This window comes from Labeo rohita, chromosome 17 (genome assembly GCF_022985175.1).
Source record: "Labeo rohita strain BAU-BD-2019 chromosome 17, IGBB_LRoh.1.0, whole genome shotgun sequence".
NCBI lineage: Eukaryota > Metazoa > Chordata > Actinopteri > Cypriniformes > Cyprinidae > Labeo > Labeo rohita.
This window is the reverse complement of record NC_066885.1, coordinates 34,666,907-34,678,300: the sequence shown is the minus strand read 5'-3', so window position 1 is coordinate 34,678,300 and position 11,394 is coordinate 34,666,907. Positions and strand designations below refer to the sequence as shown.

The 11,394-nt window shown below is 41.9% G+C and overlaps 1 protein-coding gene across 1 annotated transcript; it reads left to right on the top strand.

Moving 5' to 3' along the window:
- Nucleotides 1-7,635: 7,635 nt before the first annotated feature.
- Nucleotides 7,636-10,888, top strand: olfm4.2 (olfactomedin 4, tandem duplicate 2). The gene is given in 6 exon segments (XM_051133900.1): nucleotides 7,636-7,689; nucleotides 7,796-7,819; nucleotides 7,821-7,964; nucleotides 8,201-8,413; nucleotides 8,487-8,631; nucleotides 10,070-10,888. Coding segments are annotated over 6 exon segments (1,386 nt in total). The 3' UTR covers nucleotides 10,876-10,888.
- Nucleotides 10,889-11,394: the final 506 nt, after the last annotated feature.

Here is an 11,394-nt window from a genome sequence, read left to right as displayed (position 1 = left end):
GTTTTATTCTAGCCAGATGCTTTAATTTGACTCTCATCTTGATGTGATAAGACAAAGGCATTATAAGATCTACAACAGCTTGGGTTCAACACACAAACAGAATTTGACAAATTTCTTCTTTTACATATCATAAATACCCAAAACAATAGACCTAGTCAGGGTGGACAGACATCATGTCATCAGTCTAGTGTTGGGACAATCATTCAGCCAACAAAACATTGAAAATACATATTTTTTTAAATTGCCCAAAACATAAACTGAATCACGTACTGACAGTAAAACATGCCCTAAAATTCTGCATGAAATGTAGGTTGTTACAGTCTCTACTGTGACATATTTGAGTGAAATGGCTTCACAAACAAGAAAAATGTAGGATGGGACTTGATTTTGTCCATTAAGTACTGATTGGATAGTTGTGGTTTGCTATTGCTGCAATCTCATGTGACGGACAGGTTGTCCCGCTCTTACGCCAGTGAACACATCATTAGAGAAGAGATGTTGCAAGGAGGAGGGGAAGTTATTTTGATTAAAGATTATGCAGGGTAATATAATTTCACTTACCTGGCTTATCACTTGAAGCAGCCTTCCATCCCATCTTAGAAGTCTGTGTTAAATGCCTGTTGTGCCAATTAAGCCGACTGCTGTAGCCTTTATCCATATCCTATAGCCATGTTCTCCCTTTATTTTTAATTTGTGTATTATATATATGTATGAAAACTACGAAAACCATAACAAAACATTGCACACCGGTTTGAGCTTGAACATGCCCCAGCTCTCCCCCTCCCCTTCTCTATCACTTAGCAGTTATAATTACATCAGCAGATTCGACACATTTGCGATAGTAAATCTACGCTTTTCAACTTCAGTAACAAGTAGTACAGCTGTGAAATTACAAACAAAAAAATACACATTCTGAGACATGAACTGAAATGAATTGTCAATTTTATTAACATAAAATCGTCCTCCTCCCATTTTCACTTCAAAATTTTGGGGAAGCTGTGCCTCCCCTGCCTCCCCTGATGAGCCATGCGAAGACATGCAGGTCAGTCACAGACCATTTTAGCTCATATGGGCTAAAAACACTAAGAAGGCCATTTTTATAGTCACTGAATTTTCAGACACCCATACGGAAATGCATAAATTAGCTATGCATAAATACATAAATAAATTGCAAAATGCAATAGTATTAAAAACTATTAATTGTATTAAAAACTTTGTATTAAAAACTATGGTAGTCATAAACTACCAAAATATTTTATTTTCTATGAAATTATAAATAAGATCAAATAATACATTACTGTGCATGGTTAAATGATGTGCATAGTAAGCATATGCATCAGGTTCTCTTGTAGGCAAATCAATGAAACTCGTTTGTTCTGTATATTTTACAATATCATTAACAGTACTCTCCTAGTGCTCATGGTGAACATAATACTAAACATTGCAGTTTTCCACTACCTTTTATGTATGAACTAAAAAAAGGTCAATCTGAACGTACAATCTGTGAAACTGGTAGGCTACTCCATGCTTCAGATATTTTATGAGATTTTATAAATAAAAACATGAAACACAATGCATGTCTCAACCATCAATATCCAAACCATGCCTACAAGATATGGTGGCATAATAATGTTGTTGGGCTGACTTAATTTGCACAGTAATTTTAAAAGAAAAATAAAGTAATTACTAAAAACCTGTTAACTGGTTAATGGTAAGATTCCTTACAATATAGAGTGAAATATTATATTTTAAGAGATAATACATATACCTTTACTGTCAAAAATTTTTTTTTTTTTTTTTTTTTTAAGGAGTATGAACTACCTTTTAATTAACAGAAAAAATGTATACTTAAGGCAATACTTTTACTATAATGGCTAAATAACAGATATTTTAGAGTGGAACATTTGAATTAGAGGCATATATAAAGTTGTTTACGTCATTGATTCTGTTCATTGATCAATGAAACTACTATGAAACAATATGTTTTGCATAAAGCACCATAGAAATAAATTTGACGACTGTACAACTGTCACTCATACACAGAAGAAGAGACTAGTAATGTTGTGTTAGCGTTAATGGAGTTTATTGACAGAAACTCAGAATTCAAGCAGGTAAGAGTCACTTAGCTTATGTAAAATTTTTCTTGATTCTCTTGGCAGGTGCTGGGTGTCACAAGCGCGGTCTCTGTGGCTCCCCCCGTCTCGCACCAGCGGGAACCGTCACCGGAGTATTAGCACTACATTACCCATAATCCCGTGCCTGGGGCTCTCGCTTCCGGTTCCGGGTCGCCCGGGTCACTTCCTCCCCGGCGGCCATTTCAGCGTTCCTCGCCGGCTCGCTCACCGCGAAGTTTTGTCGGTTATGTCGTCAATCCTGAGCGTTTCTTTATCGGACTGCCTACCCGTTGCCAACTGGACTGTTTTGCTGTGTGTGAACCTTTGCTGCCCGCCCTTTGTCGACCTTTGCTATTCCCTCGGACTATTGTTATCGTCTCGCCGCCGGCCCCGACCTTTTGCACGGACTATTACTACTCCTTTGGATTTGCCTTCACCACACCTGTCTGCCAGTTCTGACCAACGCCTGTTAAAGTTGTCCGATTTAATAAAGCTGTTGCAGATGGATCCACCGTCTCACGATTCATCCTTAACCCCATCACACTGGGGAAGAATGGTGACAGAATATGAATACAGTCCGAAGAAGGGAAAAGATCCACATGAGTATTCGAGTAGGAATTTAGTCGCATTATTCATCGATGAGACCAGGCAGTGAGTACTTGGGATGTGCAGGTATATATGAGTAGTCTTGAGGTATAACAGGTGTTTCAAATTAGATTTCCCGTGACTGAGATCAGATGGGTGGATTGATGAGATCTGGTGCTGACTGAAAATGTAACTGACTCCACGGGTGGCGCCAGAAATCCGAGGCAGATGAGGATGGCTTTTACTTTTAGATGCAGGACGGTTAAGGTGGTTGTTGTGGATATCAGAGAGTAATAATGGACTAAGAATGTCCTCCCGAGGGACCCAGGGCCACTATATGTGGCTTCATTCATTTGTTGTGGATAGTGAATTAATCACGACTAACCATTTTGCAGCTCCAGGCTTCAGCGGTCTCTGTAGCTAAAGGGAGACCTTTTAGAGGGATTAGGTGACAGGCCTTATAGAATCTGTCCACAGTGATGAGTATGCAGGTATACCAGTCAGATGAAGGAAGATCAGTAATAAAATCCATGCTGATGTGGGACTAGGGCTGTCTAGGAATTGCTAGGGGAACCAATGGTAAGCGATGTCAGGTCTTCGTGGTGGCACAGGTTGGACAGCAATGGCCACCAGTAGCTGTTACGGAGGTGCAAGAGAGTCTGTTAGCTGCCTGGGTGTCCAGAGCCTGAAGAAGAATGCACTGAGTCCATAACAGAAATGGTTAAACAGAAAAGAAAAAAAGGTTTGGAGCGAGTAGCTTCAGTAATCTATGCACCAAAAGACTATTGGATGGGACTGTCGATGATGGTTGGAGGGAGGATTGGTTCAAGTGATAGTGGACTGCCTTCTGGTGAATATAGTTGGGATAAACCATTGGCCTTCAGATTCTCCAGATTTCTGTGGTCAGTAACCGGTCATGTGATCATGTTTATTTGGCTCCTCTAGGGGCAACTTGATAACCAACAGCTCCTGGTTACCGATGGCATGATTTTGCTTCACCGGGGACAGTTTCTTCGAAGTTTTCAGGAATTAACCTGCTGTTGTGATAGCACTGCTCCTACTCCTGTGGTGGAGGTGTCCACCGCAACGATGAAGGGAAGTTCAGGATCTGGGTGAACCAAGACAGGGAAACCTTCTTTTAGTTGGTGAAAGGCTATTGTGGCAGATGGATCCCAGTATAGAGACTTGGACCGGTTTTTCAGCATTGTGGTAAGAGGTAAGGTGATCTTGCTGTAATTAGCAATGAATCATCAGTAGATGTTTTCAAAGCCCAGATATCTTTGAAGTATTTGATAGTTGAGGGTTGTTGCCAGTTGCAGATAGCTTGTACCTTCCCCTGGTCCATTTCAATACCTTGCGGGCTGGTGATGGAATGAAATGGTGGTCTTGTGAAATTTACATTTCGCCAATTTGAGATAGGAATGGTGAGTTCTCAGCTTTTGCAGGACCCATGTAATGTGGTGGCAATGGTCCACCAGGTTTCAGGAGTAGATGAGAATTAAACCCTCATTCATAAACCCTTGGAACATGGAGGGTGAGTTAGATAGCCCATATGGCATAACAAGATAGTCGTAGTGGCCCGCAGGAGTGATGAATGCTGTTTTCCAATCGTCTCCCTTATGTATCCAAATATGGTTGTACATGCCAAGTGGATGGACAAATAAAGCCTCCTCTACTCTTCCATGCCCTTTTGTTCCGAGATGGACAGTGGATAAATCTTGCCTTTTGGTAGAGTAGCTCCAGGCAGCAGGTCTATAGCACAGTCCCATGGTCTATGTGGTGGTAACTTTACCACCCTCCTGGTCAACTGGACACCTTCTTAGAGGAGCTGAATGGACAGCTGTCCTCATTCCCAGAGGATGGCTACGTCATCCACCCAGAACGTCTTGATGGAGAAAACTTTTTATAACATTTTAAATATGGATATTTCTCTTACAAAAACACATAAATTTGCTACAGGAGGCCTTGGCGCTCTTTTTGCGTTGTCCTTTTTGTCTATCAAACATGTTACTAAACGATTATATATCATTTGAAAGCTTAGAAGCCCAATAATCATTCTTTGAAATCCATTTTGAAATCAGACATCGTGTTATCATGGAAATGGTACTGTAAAATCTTTTGGCGGTCTCCGTTTATTGGCCTTTGTGCTGCTTCACTCACAGCTTTACTTCTTTGCAGGTCATTTGGGCTGATAGTTTCTAACCCCCTACTTTATTTGTATTCTTTATTTGATTATTTTGTGTGATTTGTGTTGTCTGTGGTTAATGTGTGCTTCTTTTTCTCCAGGAGCCAGTGATGACTCAACAGGGAAGGCTAGCTGCTTTCATCCGGTGGTGTGGATGTGTTTATACAATGTTCTTATAAATAAATAAAATAAATATTTTGTGGAAGGGTGAATTAAGACTTTTCAAGACATGAAGGAACTCAATTTCTGAGTGAACAATTTCGGAGTGAAAATACCTTCAAAGTAAATCCTAGACCTTTTTTTTCAGTGTATAATTTACTGCATTATATTAGCATGGATGGACACAGACAGACATTCTGTCACGTAACGTGGAAGGAATGGGCGAACAAAGATGACGGTTCAAGATAAAGTCTTTATTATAATCCACAGATAGTTTCCAAACAGGTAAATCCACAGGCTGGGTAGCATACACTCACATTCACATTGACGTTGACGAGACCGGACGACAAACACAGAACTGAATGCAACTTATAAAGACAGGTGATAACGATGAACATAATTAAGGCACAGATGAAAGAAGATTAACTAATGATGACTAAACGAGGACAGGAAACAGGAACGACCAAATATGGGCACAAGAGGGAGAAACCAACATAGACAGTCCACAGGGGTGTGACATTACTCCCCCCTCCCGGAAGGCGCGACCTCGCACCGTGAAAAAAGAAAGAAAAACAAAAGGAGTGGGCGTGGGATGGTAACAGAAAGTCAGTGTAGGAGGAGGCTTTGGCGGAGGACAGACTCCCAGGAGGAGGACAACAAACAAAGTCCAGGGTGGTGACGATGGAGGGAGGAGCCATGGAGGAGACAGAAGGGACCTGGAGCAGGAGGAGCCAAGTGAGACCCAGGCCGCAGCCATGATGGTAGCCCACGGTGGAGCCGACGGAGGGAGGAGCCATGGTGGAGGAAGGGCTGACGACTCCAGGGGGCCGACTGACGGTGGTGGAGCAGGTGGAGGTGGCTCTGGCGACCGAGGTGGAGGCGGAGCTCCGGAGGTCCGCGGCAGAGCCAGAGCGACAGAGGACTGAGGTGGAGCCGGAGGGAGGGAGGAGCCCAACAGAGCCGGTGGGACGGAGCGACGAGGTGAAGCCGGAGGAGCAGAGTCCTGAGGCGATGGCGGGACAACGACCGACCAAGGCAGAGCCGGAGGGACAAGGGAGCCCGGTGGAGCTGGTGGGCCAATGGGCGACGGTGGAGACAAGGGAGCTGAGACCCGGGGTGGAGCCGCAGGGTCAGAGGGCCGAGGCGGAGTCCAGGACTCTGAGGCTGGAGACGAAGACGAGGGATCCTCCAGCCATGATGCCGATGGAGACTGGCAGACCCGCGGCGAGCCCACCGCACAGATGGTGGGCTGAGGGTGAGCTGAGGGGCTGTCAGGAAACAGCGGTGGCAGAGCTGAAGTAGCAGGGCTGCTTGATGGAGATAACAGAGGGAGGGTGGGTGGGAAGTTCAGGCAGGTAGACAGTTCAAGGTGGACAGATTGTTCAGGGCAGGCAGGAAGTTCCATTTCTATATCAGTTCTATATAAAATCAAATCTACTTCCATATTTAACTGTCCCAGATCCAGGCATTGCTCACCCTCAGCGGTGGTTCAGTGGGCGGTGCTGTCCTCAGCACCCTCACGCCCATCTGGAACATCCACTGTTGCGGGCTCTGTGGCTGGCTCTCGCACCTGGTCGGACTCGATAAGCTCAGGCTCCGCAGTGATCCCTCTGGTGCTGTCACTTCCAGTGGTGATGGCTCTGTCGCACTCGGCTCTGGCTCTCCGTCCGCGGTGGGCTCTGGCTCCGCGAGTCGGGGTGATGTTTGGCTGGGCTCTGGGTCAAGAGTAGGGCTGGTGTTGTCATCCGCGGAGTCCACGAAGTCCACGGTCCAGTCCAATAAAACGAGCAAAGGCTGTTGTCCGGGTAGTGTGTCATGGGGGCGAGAAACACAAAGTCTTTGGTGTGGTCCTCGAGAGAGCAATTCCCCTGCTCCAGGAGGAGGAGGCGGAAGGCAGGATGATCCATGACAGGGGAAAAACAGAAAATAAAACACTGAATGAAAATGAAAAGAAAACGTGGGGTAAACGCCGCTTAACTGTTGTAGGTCCGGTCTTCTGTCACGTAACGTGGAAGGAATGGGCGAACGAAGATGACGGTTCAAGATAAAGTCTTTATTATAATCCACAGATAGTTTCCAAACAGATAAATCCACAGGCTGGGTAGCATATACTCACATTCACATTGACGAGACCGGACGACAAACACAGAAGTGAATACAACTTATAAAGACAGGCGATAACGATGAACATAATTAAGGCACAGGTGAAACAAGGTTAACTAATGATGACTAAACGAGGAAAGGAAACAGGAACGACCAAATATTGGCACAAGAGGGAGAAACCAGCATAGACAGTCCACAGGGGTGTGACACATTCATTGTGACTGCATGTTATTACAGTAGCCCACAATCCTTCTCCAAGTTTTACAAACAATGTCTTCTGTTAGGTCAGTTATGATCCACCATCCACTAATAAAACATGCACAAGGTCTTAAGCAAACATGAACTGTGCATATGTCTTAACACGTCATTGTGCATCCGTTGGACATCAAATGCAATTTGCATGAGAATAAGAGATGTGCTGTAGATTCGTTCTGATAAAATGCTCTATATAAGGTAGGAGCTGAGCTCATACTGGAAAAGACACGCGCAATGGATCTCCTGCTGTTTGTCCTCCTGCTCGTGGCTCCTGCTCACTCCTGGCTGGTAAGAGTCCTTCTGACTCTCACAATTTAAGTTTTGATTCATTGTTGAGTGGTTTCAGACATATGAAGAATGAAGCTATAATGCTATTTTCCTTTCTGTTGTTTAGTCACTAGAGGATTGGGGCTCTGGCAAGTGTTGAAGGCTCCGTCGGAGAGTTTGGGCAGTGTGTTTGTAATGTGTTCCTGCCTGATACTTCATTCCCAGCAGACCGCATGGAGTACATGCAGATAACCTCAAATCAACTGTCTGTAAATGTCAAGCTCCAGATCAACAAGGTACATTATGTTCATATAGTCTAGATCAGGGTTCCTCAAATCTTGCCCTAGGGGGCCAATGCGCTGCAAAATTGGTTGGAGAGTTGGAGAGTTGGAGTTTTTATTAATAGTCTGATTGTGTGAAATCAGGAGCACAGTGAATTGCAGTGGGCTCCAACTCTGATCAAACTCACCTACCTGTGATCATCTGCTTCTCATTCACTGCAATTCTAATAATTTCTATTTCACACACTCAGATCAGTAGTCTGAAAGTTCAGCTGGACGTTCTACTCAGCAGTCTCTCCAACCTCACAGCTCGTGTGGAGATTCTAGAGAGTGGACCAGACAAATACATCAAACTGGACTTTGAGCTCCTCCGCATTGAGCTCAGAGAGTTTGAGGTTCTGGTCACACAACTGAAAGCATCTCTAAACTCCTCTTCACCAGCCTTTGAGAGTCTCTACACCGAGGTGAAGCTTCCTTCACTTACAATAAACATGCCATTGTAGTATTTGCATGATTCTAAATTGTTTTCTTTGTAAGATTCGCAATATGAGCTTAATTGTTGACCAACTGGAGAACTATGACCGAAGCAACTTAGAAGTGATCCGCATCGAGTTTGCCAAACTTCAGCGGAAACTGGAGAAATGTCAAGATGATCAGGATGACTTCTCTAATGCAGAAATAGGTAAGCTAACTCTCACTTCACTCTGTGAATCTTAAGAAAAAATGTTAGCTTTGGCTAATATATATCCTGTAGCAATGTCATATAGGATACATGCAACATGATGGAGATTATTATGAAAAATATCTTTTATTGATTTATCATTTAAATAAATTTTAAGCATTGCACATGTAAATGACTATTTACATATCCAATTGTGCTGCAAAGAGATACTAAACAGAAAAAAAATATTAATTTCATTGGTTATTTGGGTCAATTTTGATAGTGACCTTCATTACTGTACTCAAGTACATTTTTCAGTTTGGACTTTTTTTGGAGTATTTTTATTTTGAGAAACTTTTTCTTTTCTTCACTACATTCTAAAGCATAACATAGTACTTTTTACTCCACTGCATTTCTTAAAAACGTTTTAGCTGGAGAAATTGTCACCCGCTCTAAGACGCGATAGCAGTGTCTGATTTGTTAACGAGTTTAATGCGCCAGTTCGTACATGACTGATGCCGTGAAAACTAATTCCAAATTTTAGGATTTAGTATTGTAAAGGAAAACCATATTTAAGTCACACTTGTCAGTTGTCTGTGAATAAAAGCTTTAGTGTAGTAAGTCATCGTCTAGCTCAGTTCAGTAAGACTTTATTTGCAGTCAGCACTAACTCAGATAGAACATCAGCAAATTCTTTGATTATGGATTTGAATGAAGTTTATCATGAATAAATGTTACATAAAGTACATCAAATAAAATAGGCCTATTTTATTTTATGTACTTCATGTAAAATTTATTCAAGAAAATTTTTATCTGATCCACAATCTTGTAAGTTCATTAACTGATTGTCTTTTTTCTTGTAATATTTGTTATTATTGTTGTTGTTATTATTATTATTATTATTATTATTAGCCTATTATTATTGGTTATATTTTTATATTCGTTCATATTTGTTTTTTCCCTTCATTTCGATCTCTTTACTTAATGTTCTGAATGCAAATGATAGCCTACTGTAAATGCTCAACATGCCAGTAAAGTTTTGATTATGCTATATGGATGGAATTTTTACCAGAATGCAGTTTAAAGGTTGAATTTAACATATATTTTATTTTATTTCACATCGCATGGCCATAACATAAGGACAAAAGGATCTCATGGCCACAACATAAAATGACATTCCCACAAATCAATATCCCATGGCCACAACATATTATCCACGAGTTAATATGTCGTGGCCACGACAAATTTAAGTGAACCGAACATGTCCCCTCCCGGTCACCATTGTACGGTGCCCTGATGGTCTGATTTCTGTCAAACAGAGCACATCTAGTGCCTGGCCGTTCTGGTGTTCAGCGCTCTGTGGCGTCGACCATCTTAGTACATTAAGCCATATCAAGTGTTAATGGTTTATTGTGAAGTGCGGCATTTAGCATCTGCTACTTTCACTGATTTCTCCTAGGGACCTGTAAGCATGGAGGTATTCTCAGGATTGGAAAACCCATCATCAACCAGCTGAATGCATATCTGAGTGCAAGTTATAAGTACGGAGGATGGGGCAAAGACTCAAAGCCCCTGCCTGGGTCTGAAAACATGTACTGGTACTCCGGCTATAGCGACACACTGGTCAGCAGAATCACACAGTACTCAGACTACTACAAACTGATCATGAGACAGGCCTTTAGGACACATGAGCTTTATGTCTATAATAGATATGATTGGCGAGGCACAGGAAACAACTACGTTGTGCGTGAAAACACCCTGTACTATCAGTACAGGAGCCCTTTTGCTATGGGAAAGTTCAACATGACCAGTGCAACACCTACATATAAGGTGATTCCCAAGGCCAGCGCCCAATTCTCTTACCATTACTCAGCCAACCAGAACCTGGACTTTGCAGCTGATGAATCCGGCCTGTGGATAACTTACGTCACAGAGGAATCAAACGGCACACTAGTTTTAGGGAAGATCAATGAGCAATCATTTGAAATAAAGGAGGTCTGGCAAACCAGCGTATTTAAGCAGTCTGTCACAAACGCCTTCATGATTTGTGGTGTCCTGTATGTGACCAGGTCAGTAGATACTGAAACAGAAGAGATCTTTTACACCTATGACACCAATAAAAATAAGGAAAGCTATGTAAGCATTCCTTTTGAGAAGTTCCAGGACTTTTATGTGTACCTGGACTACAATCCCACCGATCAGAGAATTTACATGTTCAACAACGGTTACTATGTGTATTACAACATAAAGTTCAAGGTTGTTTAGATGAGCTACTGCTTTCAAAATAGCTTGATAATGTAATCAATTTCATGTGAAAATGCAAATACTGCAATAAAATTGTATACAAGCATTATTTCTTGCATATTTTGATCTTATATGTCAGGTTTATCAAAATATTTTAACTTGAAATAATTTAACATTTGCATATGTTTTTGTTGAGTATTATATTATATTATATATGTCAGGCTCATATTGTATGACAGTGAGATTATGGAGGATATGCTGATGTTTATATGTCCAGTAAGATGAAATTCTGCTGCATGCAATGCAAATCAATGAGATCTTTATAACAGTAGAGCAGATACTGACATAAAATGATCTAAAAATATAATGGTCACTATATCTCCAATAATATGTCTTCGTAAGATGAGATTGAAATGATCCAAACATATAATGCAGTGCAGTTTAATGAAGATTGAGAGATGAACAAATAAACGTTCCTCAAAAGATGTTAGATGTTCTGGAGGCTTGTGAAGATCATTCCTCCACTAAGGAACAGTGCAA